The 24604-nt window shown below is 36.6% G+C and overlaps 1 protein-coding gene across 1 annotated transcript; it reads left to right on the top strand.

Annotated features, from left to right (window-relative positions):
- Positions 1-237: 237 nt before the first annotated feature.
- chpfb (chondroitin polymerizing factor b) lies at positions 238-17629 on the top strand. The gene is made up of 4 exons (XM_001923383.9): positions 238-599; positions 6972-7539; positions 13272-13454; positions 16047-17629. Exons 1-4 carry the CDS (start codon positions 301-303, stop codon positions 17307-17309), a joined length of 2313 nt encoding a protein of 770 aa, XP_001923418.1. The 5' UTR covers positions 238-300; the 3' UTR covers positions 17310-17629.
- Positions 17630-24604: the final 6975 nt, after the last annotated feature.

Genomic DNA, 24604 nt, shown 5'->3' with positions numbered 1-24604 from the left:
TTCCTCGCAATATCCAAGGGCAAACGACCAAATTCGCTTTTACCCCTAAATTACAGCTGCAGCAGTTAATAACAGGTTTGCTGCGGTCTTGCAGATGGCGCCTCCTCCCTCCAGCGCCCTGGCGAATGGCAGTAATCAGCGCTTTGGTATTTGCATTGACTGACGTCTGGTTTAGACGAGGGGCGGAGTCTGGAGCGATGACACGTCAGAAGGCAACAGACAGTCACGTCTCTCTTTATAGATGTGTAGCGACGCGGTTCTGCTAACAGCATCTCCTGTTTACTAGCGGAGACTGGAAGTATGAGGATTTCAATGCTAGTGTCTCTCATCCGGCCGAGCGGGCCTATTATTGTGGGCATCTCTCTGGGATTCACCCTGAGCCTCCTGAGCGTCACCTGGGTGGATGAATCCTGCGACTCTGACTGGATGGGAGCCGACGAGATGCTCATAGGGCAGCCTGGAAGCTTAAAAGGGGCCCGAAAACCCAGTTCCATATCCAGCGGTACCAACGACAACGGGAACGCCGAGGAGGATTTTGAGCCCCGAATAGTACCGTATAACAAGCCTGCCCAAGATGGTCCTCCCAAAAAAGTTTTCAGGTGGGTGTAGCTTCACTGGGGATTGTATTCAGAGAGCATCCCGACTGGTGACTGTTGGCTATATTTAAAGCAAGCAAAAATGGTTGAGATAAATTTTTAAGGGCTTTTATGAATGAAAAAGAATAGAGTTATATATTCTCTTAGCCTATGTAATTTAGCAACTTAAAGGGATAGTTCACCCAAAAATGACAATTCTGTCATCATTTACTCACCCTTTACTTGTTTGAAGCCTTTTTTCATCTTAAAAACACAAAACAATTATAAAGAATGCTGTAAACCTTTAAGCATTTGTTTCTTCCTATATGGAAGTCAATGGTTACAGATTTTCACATTTCTTCAAACTATTTTCTTTTGTGTTCTTCAGTAGAAAGAAACCCGTAAAGCTTTAAAAGCACGTGAAGGTGATGATGAGTAAATGATAAAAATTTAACTATGGCTTTAAGATAAAGTTTTAATGAAGAACATCAATTTAACATCCATAGAAACTTTTCATCGATGGCTCTTTAAATAATGAAAGTAATCGTCACACTGAAAAAAAAAGATCTTTGAAGAACTATTCTCTAAAAGGTTATTTGTGGAACCCAAATAGTTTCTTCTATGGCATTACAGTGACCTATGACCTTTATTTTTAAGATTGTGCAGTTCAGTCAGATAGAAACACCAACTTTCTAAAATATTAATAATAATAACAAAAGCATGTTGATCACACCTATTATTTTTGCTATTCTATACCTTTTTTCTACAACATTTACATATTTGTAATGGAGAAACTGGTGGACACTGGAATAAGACGCTGTCTATTTAAAGTGCAAATGCTCCTGATCTTGCCCCTCGGCCTCTTGAAGCTCATGCGGCCTAAGGTCATCAGGTCACCTAAAGCTGGTTGTCAGTCATGGATCAGAGGTTCAGTAATCTGCAATGTCAGCCTTAACAAGTCAACAACGTCCTTAAAGGGATAGTCCATGAAAAAATGATAAAGTAAAAAACAAAAAAATAAGTCAACTTTAGTAATTTTTTTTTATTGTAATTGAATTGGGGCCAATAGATAATCTAAAAGAACATCCTCAATAGCATACTGTAAACACACAGCCTACCATGGAAAAAGCTTTCTAATAATACTTTTATGAAAACTGCTAAATACTTTCAGAATAAAATGGGACAAATATTAAAATCTCTTTACTCCAAAAATGTGGCTATGTAGTTTATTATTAATTTGCTTCTGTTACTGGGTTGTACTTTCGCCTGATTTCCATTGTGTTGCTTCCAATTTAAAATGCAGAAAAATCTGATATTTTCCTCACAACACTGAGAATGGCTATGGTAATTTAAGAGACAGCAGAAGTTTACTATTCTAATGTGTTGAATAATATAATTGGAATATAATATTACATTTTACAACACTATACTGTATATTAATTATTAGTCTCTATTGTAAATGTATGACCTGAAGTTTCTACAAAGTTATCGTAAATTTATTAAAGTAACTAAACAGGTGGTTTTTATTTTAATATATTTTCCAGTGCATACATTAACAGAATATTTTTTACTAAATTTAAATATAAGTATATGTAGAATACATGAGATTAAAATCTGCCTCCATCCATCCATTTTTAGAACCACTTAGCCTATGTACTATAGGGTCGTGGGAATGTCGAATTGTATTTCAGGGTCTCAGGCTATAAAAATACCTGGGACGGATGGTCAGTCCATCACAGGCATACAACATCTGCAGACTGAGTGAAAAGAACAGATACAATGACATCTGCAGTTGGAGAAGTTGAAATACTCTAAAGTGGAAAAATCACTGAATCCTCTTTATCTGCTTTCAACTTTGTCAAATGTTTACTAAACTTTTTATCCTAATAGAATGACAAAAACAATCAAATTCATTCATTCAAAATTCATTAAATAATTTTTTTTTCGGCTTAGTCCTCTTATTAATCTGGGGTCACCACAGCGGAATGAACCGCCAACTTATCCAACAACTAATCCGAGGCTCGAACCAGCGACCTTCTTGCTGTGACACGACAGCACTACCCACTGCGCCACTGCAAATATTAAAATTTAAATATAAAATTGCACAATTTAAAGCAGCAATGTCTATATTTAATAAAAAAATGTTTAAATCAATTTAATTATTTTAATATTTGATATACATATTTTGGAAGGACGCTATTGTCATACTGTGTCCTAAGTCCAGTAGCCTCTCAACTTTGAAAGATTTAAGGCCTGTGGCTCTGACTTCTAGCCTTATGAAGATTTCTGAAAAAAAATATTAGGACAAAAATTATTTAAAAGCACACAACAAGTTCTTGACCCAATGCAGTTTGCATACAGGCCTAATAGAGGTGTGAAGGATGCCATAATTGCTCTGCTGCATTTACTTTTCAAGCATCTGGAGGGTAAAGGTGCTCATGCTCAGCATTTGTTTATAAATTTTTCTTCAGCTTTTAATACAGTTTATCATCATATTTGAATCAAGAGACTTTCAGATCACTTTTAATTAAGTAACAATCTCGTTGCCTAGACTTTTTAATAAATAGAACACAAAGAGTGCGAAGAAACGGTTCCCTGCCAGAAAGCCTGTGCTCCTCCAGGTTATTAGGTGGTCCAGAAGGTGATTTCAGCTTTGAATCCCTGTATAGTAGGCAGCTTTTACGGATTGCTCAGAAAATTAGTAGCTGTAGCTCTCATCATCTGTCTGAGCAGTTTATCCTGCTGCCTTCGGGTCAAAGGTTTCAGATGCTTTTTAGTTGGACAAAATGTTACAGGAATAGCTTTGTCCCATCATTTATTGTCACTCTGAATAAATTGTAATATTCTATAAGGAACTTTTGTATGTGTATATGTAGGTACTGTATGTATATGTGTGATTTAATTGTTTGTATCAAATGCAAAACTTTGCTGCAAAAGGAATCTACCTACGGGTACCAATAAAGTCAACTCAACTCTTAAATATTTTTGCTAACCATTGGTGTGGACATTGGGTATGCTAAAATTGACCATAGTGTATAAGTGTGTGTGTGAATAAGTGTGTACGGATGTTTTCAGGTAATGGGTTGCTGCTGAAAGGGCATTCGCTGCGTAAATCATATGCTGGATAAGTTGGCGGTTCATTTCACTGTGGCAACCCCAGATTAATAAAGGGACTAAGCTGAAAAGAAAATGAATGAATGAAAATAAAATAAAAACGAGCTGGCACGGTGGCTCAGTGGTCAGCACTGTCACCTCACAGCAAAAAGGTCGCTGGTTCAAGTCCCGGCTGGGCCAGTTGGCATTTTTGAGTGTGCATGTTCTCGCTGTGTTGGCGTGGGTTTCCTCCGGGTGCTCTGGTTTCCCCCACTGTCCGAAAACATGCACTATAGTTGAATTAGTTGAACTAAATTGGCTGTAGTGTATGTGTGTAAATTGGAAGAGCATCTGCTGCATAAAACATATGCTGGAGAGGTTGGCAGTTCTTCTGTGACGAACACTGATAAATAAAGGGACTAAGCCGAATTAAAAAGAATGAATGAAAAATAAATAAAAATGATCAAATAATCGAAAAAATATAAATATATAAATGGGAATTTCTATAAGGTAATTTCTTTTTATGTTTTAGCATAAATATTTGAGCTCTTTAATTTACAGTTCCTGTTGATTTTGTTTTTGTGTGCTATATGATCACATCTCTTTTTTTTATAAATATGGAATAATATTTTAATAAGTTAAAAGTGAATTCATACACCAGACACAATATTGCCTGGTATTTTCTGTCAGTTTTTCTTATTTTCTGTAATTTATTTGTCGTTTGTTTTTACATAATTGCTTTCTGTAAGGAACAAGGCAATTCTGTTGTTATTTACTGACCATCTTCCTCTCCACCAAAGTTCACTGAGACCAAAACATCTTGATTTTCTCCAATGCACTATTGATGAACACAACATTGTTCAAGACAGTGAGATTTGGGAGCAGTAGAGCATTCTCTTTTGGGAATATTTTGCTCTGAACATGTCATACTATGGAAAGAGCTGCATAAAAATCTTTGGTCTGTTATGGAAAAATGTCATAAGACAAGTTTATAAAGTCACATTGGTGAGTAAACGATGACACAACTGTTCCCCATTTAGGCCTTCTGTGTGTGGTATGTTATTAATGGTTTGGTTGGTTTATTTGACCATCTGACACTCAGCAAACCCAGCTGTACAGTACTTGCGACTTCCTAATATACAGTTGTGTTAAAAAAATAGAAGTACAACATCAGTAACCTCTTGACTCTCTGTTATGAGCAATAGAGATATTTGTGCATTACAAAGGATTTACTTGTGGATATTGTAGTGTAATAAAATAACAACAGACAGAACTTTAAAGTCATGTGTGCTCGAGTAAATTGGCTAATGCATCGAAAGAGATGTGTTCATTATAATATCACTGTTGAGTATATTAAGAGAATTCAATAATGACATAATAACCTGTTTGTTTTTCATAGTTTAGATATTTATTTTCATAGAATAGATCAGGGGTTTTCAAAGTGTGAGGCGCGCCTCCCCTGGGGGGCGCCAGAGCATGTCAGGGGAGGCGCGGTATAAAATATGATACAATAAAAATATAATTATTAAGTTTAATTATTATATGTATTTTTATTATATTTAAAAGTTTTAATTAAACAAAGCAAAAAAAAAAATAATAATACGTCAAATATAAGAAAACCTTTTTTACCCAGAAGGCCATAGCTGTGAATCCGCTTCTGTTTGGCAAGCCCGCCAACACGGGTATGCCTGCTAATACAATGGGTCGGTTTCTGAGACCCCCACCCCCACCCGCCCCCCCCCCCCCCCCAAGTTTTAAAATGATTTATTAATAACAGTAACGGCTGCTCCTCACGGAGGCTGCCGTCTAAACCAAAACAAAAAGTAAAATATGCCTGGGCCCGGTCCTCTTTTGGCTTCCTCTGCCCTCGTTCCTCCTTTTATGATCCAGAGCTCCTTCCGTGGGATCCGAGGCAGGTGCGCACCGCAGGTGAATCCACTTACGCGGTGGCCTCACTCCATTCCCACGGCTCTCGGCCATGCCCCCTCGCCACAAAAGCCTTCAAGTTCAGGGTTTAAACCCAAAAGACGACGATATGATGATCAGTATTTGAGTTTAGGATTTACATGGACAGGACCAGCTGATGAACCACGACCTTTATGTGTGGTTTGTCAAAATATATTGGATAATGACAGCATAAGACCTGCTAAACTTCGACTGTTTTGACTGGGATGGACAGTTCTTGGATCTGTTCTATTCATATTGAACCATCATCCTAGTTTTAAAAACGTTATATTAAAATATTAGTTATTTCTCTGTAAATAATTGCACTTTCATGCAAATGATGATAAAAGTGAGTTAACAGTCTGACATCTGTTGTGTCTTTATATATACTGTCTCTATATATACTGTATATATATATATATATATATATATATATATATATATATATATATATATATATATATATATATATATATATATATATATATATATGTGTGTGTGTGTGTGTGTGTGTGTGTGCGTGCGTGCGTGTGTGTGTGTGTGTGTGTGCGTGTGCGTGTTTGGGAGGAGGGGGGCGCCAATGGATAAGTTGTGTCAAAAGGAAGGCCCACTGTCTTAGACTTTGAAAAACCCTGGAATAGATTAATTATATCATTAAAGGCACAGTATGTGATGTTCACCACTAGAGGGCATGTGTTCACAACAAACATAGGCGTAGTTTGCTAACGCTGTCACTTAAAGAGCCCCTATTATACATGAAGAAAGGTCATGTTTTTGTTTTGGGCAAGGCTTAATTTGTGCCGGAAAACGCCGGATCCGAATCCAACACAACTAATATCTGATCCTGCACCTCCTGCATCTCCTTTCTCCTCACCCGCCGTCCTTCCTCGTCCGCTGTTTACGTTCACTTTCTTTCGCAACTCTCGGATCCGCTACCCCGATCTGATCTGGGACCTCGCAATTCACAAATCTGTAAACCAAGTGGCATGTGTCACGTTTTCAATGTGGCATTAGATGTGATATGAGTAATATGTTTACTGTAAAGTTCCTGTCAAGCTCTGCAAAGTCCCATATATCAATAGTCTTTTATGATCCTTCCTTTAACCAACGGCTGACAAATCCCCTGTTGTAAGCATGTAGACTGCTGAAGCACTTGTCAGAAAAATGACAGAAACACAGCACAAGGCTGGGGTTATAATGCTGAGGTATTTTTGCAAAAATAAACCTCAAGCACTAACTCTTCACAGTTTCATCTTTAAAAATAAGATATGACATGCAATATAAGTGATGGCATATATAAATATATATTTATTTATATTTATTGAACACAACTGTATTTCTGTATTTTTTTCTCTTCAGAGCCAAGTATGCCAGCACAGAGCTTGGAATCCGTGAACGTCTCTTTGTTGCAGTATTTACCTCTAAAACCACCCTGAACACGTTAGCTGTGGCCGTCAACCGAACCCTCAACCACCACCTGGATGGTCATCTCGTCTTCTTTACGGGCACTCGTAATCGTAAAATCCCTAATGGGATGTCTGTGGTCGCTCACGGGGATGATCGTCCGGTCCCAAACATGTTCCAGTCAGTCCGATACCTCCTCGATCATCACATCGCTGAGTTTGATTGGTTCTACTTTGTCCAGGATGACACTTACACCCAGCCGCAAAGACTGAAGCGCTTAGTGAGTCACCTGAGCATGGACCTCCAGCTTTACATGGGGCATTCAGGAGAGTTCATTGGAGCTGAAACCCAGGGGAGGTACTGCTACGGTGGCCCAGGATTTCTGCTGTCCCGTGCACTGCTTCTGAAGCTACAGCCCTTCTTGGAGCATTGCAGGACAGACATTATAAGTGTCAGACCTGATGAGTGGCTCGGTCGCTGTATCATTGATTACGCTGGTGTAAACTGTGTGGAGGAATATGAGGTAAGAGGTAATGATTAACTGAGATATTTGAGCAAGATTTATATCAGGATTCAGAAATGAAAATTCGGTCATCATTTGCTTAACCTCACGTCTTTTCATTTGTGTGCTACACAAAAGCAGGATATTTGAGAAATACAGAGAAAGGTGTAGTGGCATGGTTTCCGCTACATTCATACTTCCGTGGTGGGGCAACAGGCCAAAATTCACTCCGCCACGGCTACATTACAGCATCTCATTCAAAACATTCAGTCGTTGTTTTTGTTGTTTTTTTAATAGAGGGTTATAATCGCACAAAATCGTATTAAAAGGTAAATGAATTATCAGTGCAAACTTTATTGTAATCGTATAGTGCTGTGCGTAATTTGTTTAACCTTTTAAAGGTAACATGCTGACTGACTGACAGGGCTGAGCGATGCGTGAGGCTAGCAAGCATGCAAAGCTTTCAGTTATGATGAACATAGTTTCTATAATTTTACTTTATAGATAAAGGTCTATGGTTCTTCATAAAAAAATATATATATAATTTATATATATATATATATATATATATATATATATATATATATATAYATATATATATATATATATATATATATATATATATATATATATATATATATATATATATATATATATATATATATATATATATATATATATATATATATATATATATATACAGTTGAAGTCAGAATTATTAGCCACCCTTTGAATTTTTTTTTCTTTTTAAATATTTCCCAAATGATGTTTAACAGAGCAAGAAATTTTTCTGTACATCTAATACTATTTTTTCTTCTGGAGAAAGTCTTATTTATTTTATTTTGACAAGAATAAAAGGAGTTTAAATGTTTAAAGCCATTTTAAGGTCAATATTATTAGCCCTTTTAAGCTATATATATATTTTTATTTTTCGATTGTCTACAGAACAAACCATTATTATACAGTAACTTGCCTAATTACCCTAACCTGCCTAGATTACCTAATTGACCTAGTTAAGCCTTTAAATGTCACTTTAAGCTGTATAGAAGTGGATTGAAAAATATCTAGTAAAATATTATTTACTGATATTACCAGCCTAACTGCCAAATGTCAAAACAGTTAATTTTATTTGGTTGTAACTGTTGTTGTGTAAATTCAAATACCTTATAATAACTTTTATAAAACAATGGAAGTAAATGATGACAGAATTTACATTTTTGGTTTGCTATACTTTTCTAAATGAAGCCTTGAACACAAAAATGGTGTCCAGACCAAAACATTTCAAAATGCATTCTGTTTACACTGTTTTTTTCAGTTATGTTAACCTTTTTACTCATTTTTAGCAAAATACAATAAAAGCATGTGCCGTTCCAGTTTTTTTCGACAGCATCAGCTTCTTCCCTGTAATCGCTGAGGCAGTTTCATCTCTCGCATCATGAGATTCCAATTAGTCATGAACTAAAATAGCATCTATCCCAGGGCAAATGTTTCCTGTGAGAGCTGTGTGCTGAAATGAGCTGAAGGAGGGTGGAGAGTGGATTGAAGGCCTCAGAGCCTGAATGTACAGATCATCCTGGCAAACTCACAGGCCTGTGTTGATAAAGTACACTTTTTTTTTCTTGTTGCTGGTTTCCCTCAGTTGGCAATGTTTGTGCTGGTCACAAATGACTACATTTTTCGCCCGGGGTCTCCAGTTTCGGCAGGAAACCACATTTCCCAAGGGCCTGTGCTTTATTGAGAGGGTGCGCTGTTCTATTTTGAGGTACTCAATGCAACGGGGATGCAAAATAGTCAAATCAATAGTTCACAGTATATTTCAAATCCTGAGGCAGGTTCGTTGATTTACTCACACAAGCTGGTAGTCATTGGGAAGTGTTCTGTAAATGCTCCAAGCATGTATTTCATATAATCTGCACCAAAAGCAGTATAGAAGAGTGTATACATGTTGTATAATGTGAAATGTGGTTGGGAAGTGTGTGAAAGGTTCAAGAAACCTTTGAGTACTTTTTGTTTTGAGATTTTAGCAGATTTGTGTGTGTTGAGCGTCACTTAAGACAATGTTAGCACCTGTCAGCTGTAATTGTGGGGAAAATTGGATAATTTTGAGCTTTTGTCAGTTAAATTTATCTTCCATTTTTGGGGCGGAATCAGAATCAGTGACGTAGAGCAATATTGTTAGTGGAGTGATGACGCATCGGTTTCTCATTATTTTTCATAGCGTTTCTTATCCTATGAGAAAAGCATGCGCTTCCAAAGGCAAGACAGACCTGCAGTGCCAAGCTGTCAGACCCTATGTTAATGACTGGGTGAGACCGCGTCCACGGACCCATGGCAAAAGTATTTAGCCGTCGTATGTGGGTCGTATGTGTTTGTTTCTATGATCCATGGGGTTTGTTACATGTTTTTCTCTGCGATGCTGTCAGGGCTGATACAGCAAAGCTGTTTGTGTGCTGCATACATTTTTTGTCGGGAGAGCAGTACGAGAATTGGAGAATGGCGGAGTTTGTCTTTTATCAGTTCAGTTCGTTCAGATTTAGACACATCACCATGCTGATGTGTTCGCCAAAATCCTCCAAATTACCAGCAGGGCTAATGGTTGAAATAGGCAAGAGACCTGCTGCACGAAGTCTGCATTCAGACATGATTATAAACATGATTATATCTTATATATTATATTATGTATAACAAATGTAAAAGGGCATTAAATGACTGTTGATTTCTTTGCATTTTAACTTTGTAAACTATAAAATCATGAGTCTCCTCAGGTTTTGGTCTCATTTTGTGAGCCATCTGACAACAGTTGTTTGCTCCCCTCCTTCTCCCCTGCTCTGCTGACCACGCCCACTCCTGCCTCTGCTCGCAGAGCTGCACGCCTATTATAATGCTTTTTTTTAATTCTAAGGTAGACTTGAACTGAAAATGGGGGTTTTGAGGGCCCTTTACAAGTGCAGTATGCAAGTTTGGCACCCAGTGGTTTAACTAGGTATTGCAGGCCTGATTTAAAACATATTTATGACACCAACAGGAGCGAGCCTAACAATTGAGCCTTAAGGCTGAGTTGTGTTCTAAATTAAAACAACGGCACGCAATAGAAGAAACCTTTTCAATATTAAAAGGAGTTTTTATTCTAACTAACACCTAAAATATATATTTTAGAAATGGCTTCTATCTCTTGCAGCTGAACAACAGAAAACGGACAATGATCACCTCAAGTACAGTTTATTCAGTGTTAAATGTTAATAATGTGAGTTTGATTGCCATTTCACATGACATTTATTGCCATATACTGAAAACAGCAGCAGGTAGTTCACCTCAGATCTTGAAAATAAAATAAACCGTTTGATATTTACTGTGACCAACACAAACCGTCAAATATCAGTAATTAGGCATGTACATTTAATAATGTTAAGGAGGTTTAATATGTATTAATTAGATTGTAAACCTTACCATTTTGTTGGAGTGCAGTAAGCAAGTGCACTATTCTGTGCTTCTGAATGGCTGAATTTAATTACTGTCATGTTTCGTCTGGTGCAAACAGCCAAATAGCTTATTACTGCATCTCTCGTCACGTATCGTGTGATTACAAAATAACCATGTTCACCTAATTTTCCGTTCTTAATATTTATATTATTTTATAATTTATAACAACTTCATGTGGAACTCTCAGGGTTCGTACGGTCATGGAAAAGTCATGGAATTTTGACATGGCAGTTTTCAGGCCTGGAAAAGTTTTGGAAAAACAGAAAAACCCACAAGGTTTTGGAAAAGTAATGGAAATTACATTTACATTTACATTTAGCAGACGTTTTTTGTCCAAAGTGACTTTAAGCTGCGGTCACACCAGAGCTTGTGCTTGCAAAACTCTGTCGAACGGTGCTGCAAAAAGGGGTGGTATTAAACAATATGATTAGACGTTAATAAAAGTGAGCGATTGCTCCATATTTAATTTTTTTCTGTTGGTCTAACATTATCACATGATGTGATTCCACAGGTAAGAATTCGCCAGGCTTGAACTTTTGAATAAAGTGAAATACAAAACTCGTCACACGTTGCTTGCGTTTCTAGGCTTTATAATAGAAGTAGTTTCACCTACTATTACTAGTTTAACAAAACATTAACATCATCTAAAACTAGTTTGACAAATATATGTATAATGGAATGGAGGATAGTTGTTTTTACTACTTTCCTTGGCCAAAAACATGGTCTCACATTGGGTGGGTTAAATCTGGCAAGTAACACACATTTTCAAAGCAGAATATCTGACTTTAGCATTGTTTTTCAGATAAACAAGAATGTAAACTTTGCATGTTTCTTAATTATCTGCAAACATATTATGGTATTTTTATGCTTTAGATAAGTCAAAAACTTACATACAGCACCTTTAAAATGACATTGGTGTGTTAAGTGAAGTTTATTCGTAAACAGATTTCGTGGAACAAACAGGATCACGTGCTTATGATTTATCACGGCTGATCTCGCATTTACTAATCACAATCTCCCAATCATATGATTCCCCTTTGACTATATATAACCACAGTTTCAGTCCATAGTTATCTTCGTATGGAAGAAACCCCCCCCCCTTTTTTTTTTCTCCGCCCTTTTCCTCTTTTCCTCAGATCGTGCGGCACGGCGGCCCAGTGATTAGCACTGTTGCCCCATAGCAAGAACACTGCTCTGGTCCTCGCCTGGCTAGCAGGAGTTTCTGTGCGGAGTTTGTGTGTTCTTCCCATGTCCGCGTTGGTTTCCCCCGTATCCTCCCACCATCCAAAGATATACATAATTAACCAATCCAGGCACTATTTTACTCCCTTCCTCCTCAGGTATTTCCTTAGCTACCGCAGCCAGGGAATTTGAGATCTACCTAAGCTCAAGCTCCCCTCTCGCTCTATGATTGAGAGGGAGCCCTGGGCTTGAGGATCCCTTGAGCTCAGGGCTCTCTCCCCTTACAGCATGTCAAACAAGCTTATATTAAATCATCAGCTGAGTGTGAACTCTTGAAATTGAATTGCACAATGGTGATAGTGCCTTGTTTTTTACACTACCATAGTTAAACATTGGCTCAGTGAGTAAATATATAAATTAATTAATTAATAAAAAAAGGTTTCATTTATTTTACATTGCAAATATATTTCAAAATAATTAAATTATAGTATTACTATATTTATGCTGTATTTTGATCAAATGAATGCATTCACGTTGAGCACAAAATACTTAAAATAAAACATTACAAATAAAATCCTCCAACCATTTGAACTGAACAACATGTCTCACACACCTTTTACTCGTTGGAAGATGATTTATGTATACTGTATATACTGTACTTGCAGCAGTGTAGTTGTTTAAACCTTTTGGACAATGACGTAAAAGCACTGACCTGGATATAAAGCATTCTCTCAGACCTGAACATGCCGGCTGGATCCAACATGAAACAAGTGAATGTCCAGACACAGGGATTACTTTAATGGAATGATGTACTACTTCAGCCGCTGAGCTGCAAAGTAAATGGCTTCCTGTTCTCCGCAGGCCAGCTGCAGACCTGCTGTGATTTTCGCAGTTAATTAGCATGGTTACAACAAGACATTAAACAGCATTACAGCAAATTGCAAAGGTCTGCTGACTGCAGTTGGCCAGAGTTAACCTAGAGGTGCTATCTATGAAACTGTGAATCCTTTCTTGTTGTAATGTTAAAAACACAATGTAAATGTAGTGTCCAGTATAACGATATGATCTCATTTCAGTCTTTCTTTACACAGGGGGTGAATTATAATTATTTTAGAATGGAAAACAACATGGACTTTCTCAGAATGGAGAACGACAGATTCCAGAAAGCTCTCACTGTTCATCCTGTGAGCAGTGCAGATCTTATGTATCGACTGCACAAACATTTCACAGAAATAGAACTGCAGAGGACCTATGAGGAGATCGAAAAACTACAGGTAAGATTGTGCTGCATTTCACCAAAATGTAATTTATAAATCAATATTGTTAGTTTTATGCATGCATGACATTTTTGAATGCATACCAGGCCACATTTAGCATGTCAATTGAGCCTTAGAAGTACACCTTTCCACATTTACTGGATTTATACAACATCTCTTTTAGATATTGGAATAACCTAAAAAGTTGTATATATTCACAACTTTTCTTGGTATTCCAAGCTCTAAAAGTTGTTGTCAGGTAGAGATTGTGAGTAAATCCAGTTGAATTATAAGTCCTTCTGTGAATGCTGTTTAATAGTAAAAAAATTTTTCAACACATTTTTTAACATACATTTTAAAGAGCCCCTATTATACATAAAAACGTCATATTTTGGCTTTGGGGGTCTCCAACAACAGGCTGATATGCATGCAACACTTTTGTTGTCTTATAATATGCACTTATTTTTACCTAATTATCCCAATGACTCCCATATGATTTGTTCAATGATTCATTTTTTCGCAAACCCCTCCTTAGCGCGATGCTAATCTGCACTGATTGGTCAGATGACCCAGTCTGTTGTGATTGGTTGACTGCTTTTAGCGTGAGACAAAGAGATACGCCCACCACGGCTTATCAACATAGCTGAAGTTGTCAGAGTGCAGATTATACGTGTGAGCCCAATGCATGAGTGCATTAAAGCAATGTAGTTAAACTTAGCATATTGCTCTGTTTTTAATCATAAGTAAAAACAATGACACACATTCAGTATTAATCCACATGGTGACAACAGCTGAACTTTTTTGAAACTTGACCGCTGCACATGTGTAGGAACAGCTAACGGTGACCATAGCAACGACAAACGGCAGAGGATCACGAGCTCATAAACGCATTTGAATCTGTAGAACGAATTGGCCATGTTTTCATCCTGGTTTTAGACACAATATGTGAATATAAGGAGTATATCAGATACAGTACAAGCCGCGTGGAGTGATTAAAAGCAACAAAACATGATTAAATGTATATTTTACAAGCTAGAGAAAGCAAGGAGGCAACCATTTTGATCGCACTTACTTACACTTGTGAAATAGAGGAAGAAACTGATCCATGAACTGTGTACTGATAAAGTTCCTGTCAAACTCTGCAAGCATTTCAAGTAAAAGGCACAGTCACATTTTACTGTTGATGTCGATACAAACAGGTAAAAGATCTGGACGAACCGCAAATCATTTAAGACGAACCTTTTATTTAAAAAAAAATCAATGTTTTTAAACAAGGTGCACTTTCAGATTTAAACCTCAGCTCGATGTTTTCATTCAATTAGAGCTGGGTTACACACTGCATGCAACGTAATTTTCAAAAACTTACGATAGGGGCTCTTTAATGACTAATTTCTAATGACTAAGTTCTTTTGTGTTTGTCATGATCACAGTATTTTCTAGTATTTTGCAGATGCTAGTATTGAGCTTAAACTGCAAGCTTAACTAAGTTTATTTTGTTAACTAGGCAAATGAGATTTCTGAGGTTATTGGATAACAGTGTTTTTTTCTGTAGCCAATCAAAAAAATTATAATGTATTAAGGGGGATAATAATAGACCTTAAGAATTGTCTTACAAACGTAAAAACTGCTTTTTATGCATTTTTGCATTTTTAAATGTCACTTAAACAACATTTTAAAAACAATATAAAATTTCTCTGGAGGGCTAACAATTTAACTTTATTAATATTTATATATAAAAATAAGGTTTACTCCTATATAAATATACAGTTGAAGTTGGAATTAATAGCCCCCTTTGAATTCTTTTTCTTTTTTAAATATTTTCCAACTGATGTTTAACAGAGCAAGAAAATGTTCAAAATATGTCTGATAATATTTTTTTGCTGGAATAAAAGCAGGTCTTTATGGCAAAGATAAAATGAATCAGTTATTAGAAATGAGTTTTTAAAACTATTATGTTTAGAAATGTGATGAAAAAAATGTCATATATATATATATATATATATATATATATATATATATATATATATATATATATATATATATTATTATTATTATTATTATTATAATTTTTTTTTTTTTTTATTAATGTATGCAAGATTACTCTCTAAAATATCCCACTTCTTCATCCATAACAATATTCAAGGACCTCTCAACTGTCTCAGAGATTTACTGGATAAAGATGCATTTTCGTAAATTTACTTGCATTCTACATTTTTTAAATTAATTTAATTTAATTTAATTTTCAAGGATAGAAGTCACACTTTTAAAATTATTCTTCCTCATATATATATATATATATATATATATATATATATATAGGTTTTCTAATACTGTTCATTTATTTTATTCATTTTTTTTGGTTGCTGTAGCTCTCAGGCCCCATGATAGAGAACCCCTGCCTTAAAAAGTGCATATAACCATTATTCAAGATAGTATGTGTGCTCAACATATGCACTAGAAAGATTGACTGTATTTTGCTTAATCTCTCTAAAGTTGAGTGATGTACAAAATGTCTTTGTACCCACTACTTCTTTAACAGTGTAGAAATGCATTTTAAAAGTCTCATATCACTTTTGACAACTAACCAAGAATCTTACTTTTCACCCTTAGTCTGAGATAAAGAACGTCAGTGAAGTAGCAGCAGATGGAAACAAGAGTGCTCTATGGCCCATCGGCATCACACCTCCTTTTGAGCCCAAAAACCGATTCGAGGTGCTGCGTTGGGACTACTTTACAGAAGAGAACCTTTTCTCCTGTCTGGACGATGCCCCCAAATGCACAATCAATGGTGCTGATCGTGTGGACGTGATCGATGTCATCAAGGTTGCTGCTGAAGAGCTCAATAAAAAATACAACCCCTTTGTACAGCTGAGTGAACCACATCTGGTGAATGGTTACAGGCGCTTGGACCATACTCGAGGGATGGAGTACACCTTGGACCTGCAATTCCAGGCTACCACAGAGTCTGGCCACCAGAAATCAATCACACGTCGTGTACACCTCGTGCGACCCCTCAGCCAGGTAGAGATCATCCCTATGCCTTATGTCACTGAGGCCACGCGCATCAATATCCTTCTACCCATCAGCAGTTATGAATCTCATGCAGCTCTGCGTTTCCTAGATCACTGCTCCACAAACTTGTTTGAAACCAGTGAGAATGCAGTCCTAAACTTCTTGTTCACCTACGAACCTGCGGAGGCCCAAAAAGTGAGTACAAATGACGTCTTTAAAGAGGTCAAAGCGAAGATTACTGCCGTCGAGAGCAGATATCCCAACGTGAAGGTGTCTTGGATCAGCATAAAGACAGAAAGTCCTGGCGTCCTGCGGATCCTGGACATTGTTTCTAGGAAGCACCCAGTGGAAACACTCTTTCTTCTGGCCACAGTGGACACCGTGTTCAACTCTGAGTTCTTGAATCGCTGCCGTATGAATGCCATCAATGGCTGGCAGGTTTTCTTTCCCATTCATTTCCAAGAGTTTGACCCCATCGTGGCGTATCCCGACCAGACTCCCCCTTCCTCACCAGATCTCCTCAGGGAAGCTGGTCACTTTGACCGATACACATTTGAGGAGGCGTGTTTCTATAACTCAGACTACATGTCTGCGCGCACTCGGATGCCTGGGGATTTACAGGAGAACGAGGAGCTGCTGGAGAGCCTGGATCTTTATGACGTGTTTGTGCAGTACTCGGGACTGCATGTGTTTCGCGCTGTGGAGCCTGCTTTGCGTCAGGCTTACCGCAACCGGACTTGCGACCCTCGGCTGAGTGAGGATGTTTTCCATCGTTGCCTTCAGAGCACTCTGGAGAGCCATGGGTCACGTTCGCAGCTCGCCATGCTAATATTTGAACAAGAGCAAGGCAACAGCACCTGAGGAGCATTCAAGACAGCAACAGACTAGCTAACCGCTAGCAGTAATGCTTCTTGTTTTGACATCTCTCAAGCAGCAAACAATAGCAAACCTCTTTGATTATTACTGAATCCATAAAGAAATGTTCTGAGAGGAACTTTTGGAGACATTTAACAAGAAGACACTTGAGCACTTGACTCCTGATTTTTAATGCACTACAAAAATATTATACTTTTAAATATATATATATATTTTTAATTTTGTATTACAGTTATGATGTTTGTTTGTTATGATGACTTTCTTAATGTTGATTTCCTAATACAGTAAACGTAATTTCCTTACAGGCTGGTGGAGTTAAACCCAAAGTATACTTCGCATTTGACGCAAATGCTAACATACAGTATGCCATCAACCAAACTCATATCCTGGGTTTGAATTTGCCCTCGTCAATACTAAATAGGTGTGATAGCTAGTTTAGATTAAGTTATAGAACAGTGGTGGGCAAATTGTTTAGACCCGAGGGCCACATCACGTTTTGCAAACCAAGTGAAGGGCCACATGTCAAATCCTTCAAAAAATAACTTTTATTTATAGTTGGCAGTATGCATGGAACATGTAATATCGGACAGAAACATGTCACATTAACACAAAACAGATTTTTTAAATAGTTATTATTGAGTCAATGAATTTGCACTGATATTTATATTTACTTATCAATCATCATAAAACAATAAAATAATCCCTTATAAAATATAGTAATGATAATAATAATAAGGCGAGGCAGTGGCGCAGTAGGTAGTGCTGTCGCCTCACAACAAGAAGGTCGCTGGGTCGAACCTTGGCTCAGTTGACGTTTCTGTGTGGAGTTTGCATTTGGGTAGGCTAAATTTTCTGTAGTGTATGAGTGTGTGTTTGTGTGTGTGTGTGTGTGTGTGTGGATGTTCCCAGAGATGGGTTGTGGCTGGAAGGGCATCCGCTGCGTAAAAACTTGCTGGATAAGTTGGCGGTTCATTCCGCTGTGGTGACCCCAGATTAATAAAGGGACTAAGCCAACAAGAAAATAAATGAATAATAATAATAATGTAATGATTTTTACCGTGGAGAATAGAAAAGATATTGTCTGATAGAAAAAAATCTCATCTCAACACTTTAAAAATATTTCTTAAAGTATACTATTCAGTCAAAATTACAATAATTTAATTTGCACTGCTATTAGAATATACAGATCAGTCATCATAAAACTTGATAAAACCACAAATCTTTGATAAAAGAACTTTTTAAAGTAGACGTATGCATGGAAAATATATTCTATGACAAAAATTTACACATTTACCAACAATTACTATATAATTTGAGTAAAATTTACATCAATCTCATTTGAGCTTGTATTAATATGCTCATATCAATCATTTTTAAAACTATAAGATAAAACGGAAAAATCTTCATTCATTTTCTTGTCGGCTTAGTCCCTTTATTAATCCGGGGTCGCCACAGCGGAATGAACCGCCAACTTATCTAGCAAGTTTTTACGCAGCGGATACCCTTCCAGCTGCAACCCATCTCTGGAAAACATCAACACACACATTCACACACACTCATACACTATGGACAATTTAGCCTACCCAATTCACCTGTTCCACATGTCTTTGGACTGTGGGGGAAACCAGAGCACCCGGAGGAAACCCACGCAAAGGCAGGGAGAACATGCAAACTCCACACTACTACCTACTGCGTACAACTGGTACTACTGCCACTGCTTTGCCACGGAAAAATCTTAGTCTTTGTTATTCCAAGTCATGTTGTTATGAGTGTGTTAATGTGAACAACAATAAGCCTGAAAATAAAGTTATATTAATATCAACAGCAATACTCTCGCAAAATACCTACATGATACAGTTGTTGACTAACGACATTAAAAAAACGCACAGCGCTCCTTTTTTTCTTGTCAACAAAAGGGCAGTGCGGTGCACCCTGCGTTTCTGGAACGTAAATGCGCATTCTGTGTGATCGGCCCCTTGGGTTGTAATCTTTAAAAACAGTAATACTTTCTTGGCATAATAGACCCATATAGACCCCTTTCTGTCCTTATTGGTGAAGAAGTATTTTGTTGTCCAGTCTTCCTTAAACGCACGACACTCAGAGTCAACTCATTTTCAGTCCTTCAGTGCATTTTAATATCCGAGAGTGCATTCTAATTCTATTGGTTGCACTAACTGTACAGCGTGCAATACTGCAATCAAATGGCGTTCACTTGTATTGCATCATTAATATACTTATGCTAAAACCAAACCGTTACGCAGAAGCAGCATTTTAAAAACACCCTTGCGGGACGGATGAAAGTGTTCAGCGGGCCGCATATGACCCGCCGGCCGTAGTTCGCCCACCTCTGTTATAGAAGCATAAGAGCTAATATATGCAGAGCATGCCTCTGCAGGACCAGTATTGGACACTTCTGGCCAGCCAACCTTCTGATTCTTACCGATGGGGTTACGGGTGAGCATTATGAATTGAAGCAACACAACTAACACCATACATCAAACAAATTTCATACATTCTAAACCTATTCATTACATATAGAACATACCTTTTATACACATTTATACAGTATGTGATTTCAGACTGTGATTTAAAGGATAGTTAATTTAACTACATGAATGAACAGATTTCTGTTTGTCTTGATCAGATGTATCCATTCTATTCCTTAACATGACATGTCTTCATTTGCATGGGTGTATTTGTAGGAGTAGACAATGATATATTATTTGAGTCAATATCGATTTTTAGTTTGTGCCAAAAAAAAAAAGTAAGTAAAGATCAAGTTCTGGGAACACATTTGAAGAGTTCACACTTAGCTGGTGATTGATCATAAAGCTTGTTCTGCATGCTGTCCCGGGAGAGAGCCCTGAGCTCATAAGTTTCTCGAGCCTGGGGCTCCCTCTTATTTGCAAGGTGAGAGGGGAGTTTGAGCTCAGGTAGATCTCAAGAACTCTCCTGCTGTAGTAGCTAATGAACAGATTGTGATTGCTCTTAAGTGAAAACTACTTACTAGGACCATGTCTATGCTGCCGATTTGGATTAGTCAATTAACTTAAGTTCCATGTTTTTGGACGGTGGGAGGAAACCGGGGAACCCGGGGGCAACTCATGTGAGCACGGGGAGAACGTGTAAACTCCACATAGAAACGTCGGCTGGCTTGGTAAGGACTAGAGCCAGTGACGTTCTTGCTGTGAGGCAATAGTGCTAACCACTGGGCCACTGTGCCACCTATCTAGAAAAGGAGGAGTAGGGGTGGAAGGGGGGATTCTTTAAAATGAAATGGCTGTTATATGGAACTTAAGGTATTTATAGTGGCTTAGGAATCGTCTGATTGGTGAATCAGATTGAATAATATGGGACCAGCCGCAAGCAATCAAAAGCACGTGATCCTCTCGAAATGAGTTTATAAATAAATTTCAATTTGTGAATTTCCTACTGTAAATATATAAAAATGTAACTTTTAAGTAGTATTTTGCATTGCTAAGAACTTAAAGTGTACAGATTTCAAAGTGATTTTCTCTGACATGTTTACCAGAAACGTACATGATCTATTCTTGAAATAAAAACATAAATACAGCGGATAAAAAGTATTTCTACCCAAAACATTTCTAAAATGGACTGATGGTTGATTTCTGTAAAGGAGTAAGTCATTCATTTGGCTCTCAGATTTCTTTGCTTACTAAAAACACTTTACACTGTTCAAACCCTGTCATTGTCCTTATTCTTGTGCCCAATTAAACCTACAGCTTTAATAGTTTTGTTAGGCTAAAAACTGTTATTTAGAAAAAATACTTCAGAAATAGCAAGTTTAAGTTGTTTTACATTCACATAAAACAAACAAACAAACATGAAATTATAAATAAATTTTACAAATAAATAGTACTGTATTTACAATTATCCCCATGTTGCCGTCGAATTGTCACATTTGCATTAATTTTTAAGGCTTTGACTTAGTGTAAAAGACATAATTTGTGACATCAAGTGGCATCATTTTATGGAGAAGCTGGCAGTGATCAAGGATGCGTTCAATCATTGAATTGTATGATTTCTTAGGTCAGACCCTTTCACATTTTTTATAAGTGAAAATGTACGTTTCTGGTATAATGTCCCATATATCAATTTATTTAAGCTTCCAATTTCAGATTTTCAAATAATTGTATCTTAGCTAAATGATTTTGTGTAGAAAAAGATGGGTATAGTTGCAACTCAAATTTAAGGGAAATATAGAGAAATCCACTTGTTTTATTTAAATAATATTACCCAATGTTTGGATTTATCTATATTTGATGCAAATTTAATCTAAAATATATGCATACAAATAATAAATATACATTAAATATATAAATTAATGTCCACTTTGCAAAACAATAATAAAAAGGTCCTGACAACATATCTTTTTTACCTAACTTTTAGTATTTTAATCAGGTTTAAACTTAATGTTTTAGTTTAAACAAAATTTAACTTGATGTTCAAGTCAGATTAATTGATTTAAGTTGAAATGACTTGTAAATTTAAATTGGTTCAACTTAAAAATTTAATTTAATAAATTTTTTGTGTGCGCTGCATTTAACTATATGAGGATTGTTTTGCTGTTTTGTTTACTGTTGTGCTAATTTGTGAGTCACTTTTGATAAAAGAATCTTCTAGATGATTTAACGTAAATATTGTATAAATATATCCTTGAAGTATGAACTTTTCTACACTGAAAAGGTAAGTGGTTTCAAACAATTTCTATGGGCTGAATTTAGGTTGAACATTATTAAATTTAATTAGTTTGTTTAAATTCAACCTAGGGGCGACGCTGTGGTGCAGAAGGTAGTGCTGTTGCCTCATAGCAAGAAGATCGCTGGTTCGAGCCTCAGCTGGGTCAGTTGGCATTTCTGTGTGGAGTTTGCATATTCTTCCTGCGCGCCAGTGGGTTTCCTCAGGGTGCTCCGGTTTCCCAGACAGTCTAAAGACATGCAGTACAGGTGAATTGGGTAAGCTAAATTGTCTGTAGTGTATGGGTGTGTGTGGATGTTTCCCAGAGATGGGTTGTGGCTGGAAGGGCATCCTCTGCGTAGAAACGTGCTGGATAAGTTGGTGGTTTATTCTGCTGTGGCGACCCCAGATTAATAAAGGAACTAAGCCGAAAAGAAAATGAATGAATAAATAAATTCAACCCATATAAATAGCTTGCAACCACTTACCTTAAAAAAGGTAGTAAATCCAATGAATCATATTTTTTTCAATGTACTTCAGTGATTGTCTGACAGATGACAATGATTGGTTTATGAAGCATCGCAACCACAAAGGCCATACTTAATTGCAGATGTATACTTTGGGCTACTTTCAGAGCTGGGAAAGAGAATGTGAATATAATTTTTCTATAGTGAAAGATTTGTTTTGCACATTTTATAGTGAATGACTGCAGCTGAGGGGAAAGAAGATGAAGTAGTCTATGTTTACAACGATAATCCATACAGTTTAGAAAGGACGAATGTACAAAACATTTTCCACAATGTATTTTGAATTATTCCCTTTTTTGCTGTTGTATCCACCCATGAAATGCATTCCTGTATTCCACCCACACTTCCTTTTCCAGTTAGCCTTGGCTGTCTGGAGCAGCCAAACTATATTGTCCATGCAAAAATCTGTGCCTTGACTATGCAACCAACATAGAAACGCTTTTTAAGTTTTGTTTTGCACATGACCATATGTTGAATAAGGATTTTTCGGTCCACATTTCCTTTATCAGAAAGATATTTGTGTGCAGATACCAGGTGGAATTGACATACTGTAATGAGATAACAGAGTTAGTGCAGATGTTTACTGCGTGCTGCTGACAGAAATAGTCACATATGAAGAGCTTAAGGGCCTCTAATTCTATTGGCTGGAAGTGTGTCAATGCAGGTGAGGCAAAATTAAGATCACTGTTGTTAAAATTATTAGATGATATGCATGAAGTCCTGTTAAAAACAACTTTTATTCACCAAATACTTCCACAGCAATTTGCAGAACTGCACGATGTCCACCATAATGGAGCCGCCAGACGTAAGCTGGTGTTACAAAGTTCATACAAAGTGATTTTGATGATGAAACATGAAAGGCGTTGATGCTTTAAGCCCACTAGAGGGCGGTAAAAGCAGATTTAATTCCCCTTCAAATGTCGTCTTGCTCGGTGGAATTTCTTCATATTCCATCTGAAGAATCTGCTTTTCTTCGAAACATTATTTAAAGGGATAGTTCACCCAAATAATACAATCCTGGTATTGTTTACTCACCCTTCACTTGATCAAAATTCGTTTGAGTTTCTTTTTTTATGTAACACAATAGGAGATATTTTGAAGAATGCCAGGCCCGTAGACAGCCTGGTGAAAGGGGTGGTTCTTTTTTTCCTTTTTACAGTTATTTGCCTCATTATACATTAAATTATGAGATTTAAATACAGCATTTACCAAAAATATTTTCTATAGATTTAATAAATAAATATGAATACTTTATTTTTAAAATACAAATTTATCACATCATATATCATAAAAAAAATTGTTATCTGTTAATTTTTTTTATTAAAAAGTGTAATCTATTGACATTTATTAGACATTCAACTTTCCTAAGTCAGAATTTGGCCACTTGAATACATACCAACAATAATAATAATAATAATAATAATAATAATAATGTTCAGGATTTTTCTAGCCTCTTTTGTACTAAAAAGTACATTTGAAAATTCCTGGATAACAATAGCTAAATAATTATTCAAATAACTTTTAATGTGGGCTTCTTTTGGTGCTTCACACCTTTTTATTGGTCCTTTTTTGTTTCAAGAGAAACAAACTCCAGAACTAATTTCATATATTTGATTATGAAATAATAAAATGTTTAGTGCTTTTTACATAGCTTATTTTAGGTTTGAGCATTATAAACTCTAGATGATGGATAGTAAAGCCTAATGTGTCTTCTTTCTGAAGATACATGAACTGTGAATGTAGACCAAATTATTCAGCAACTGTTACTGTTTTAGTTTGGGATGGTCATTTTTGAGAAAATGCCTCTGACGGTGAGGGAAAAAGGACACTGATATAGTCTCGGACAATTTAACAGAAATCTTATTTTGCATGATATCTTCATCAAATTTAAAACATAAACTCATGAGACACTTGTTTTTTTAAAGTATAGATTTTTCTAGGTTATTACATTAATGTTTTCCTGTTTTTGTTTATAGAGAACAAATATTGAACACTGTGCAATTTTTCTTTCTTTTGGCTACATAATACATAACTTTTCTTTTAGCATAAAACTTT

The sequence above is a fragment of the Danio rerio genome, chromosome 6, assembly GCF_049306965.1.
Source record: "Danio rerio strain Tuebingen ecotype United States chromosome 6, GRCz12tu, whole genome shotgun sequence".
NCBI lineage: Eukaryota > Metazoa > Chordata > Actinopteri > Cypriniformes > Danionidae > Danio > Danio rerio.
Note: the sequence above shows the minus strand (reverse complement) of the source record. Positions and strands in the feature narration are given on the sequence as shown.

Coding starts and splice junctions, on each gene's coding strand:
- chpfb (XM_001923383.9), top strand. CDS start 301: ATGAGGATTTCAATGCTAGTGTCTCTCATCCGGCCGAGCGGGCCTATT. Junction 600..6,971: donor CCTCCCAAAAAAGTTTTCAG/GTGGGTGTAGCT, acceptor TTTTCTCTTCAG/AGCCAAGTATGCCAGCACAG. Junction 7,540..13,271: donor ACTGTGTGGAGGAATATGAG/GTAAGAGGTAAT, acceptor TTCTTTACACAG/GGGGTGAATTATAATTATTT.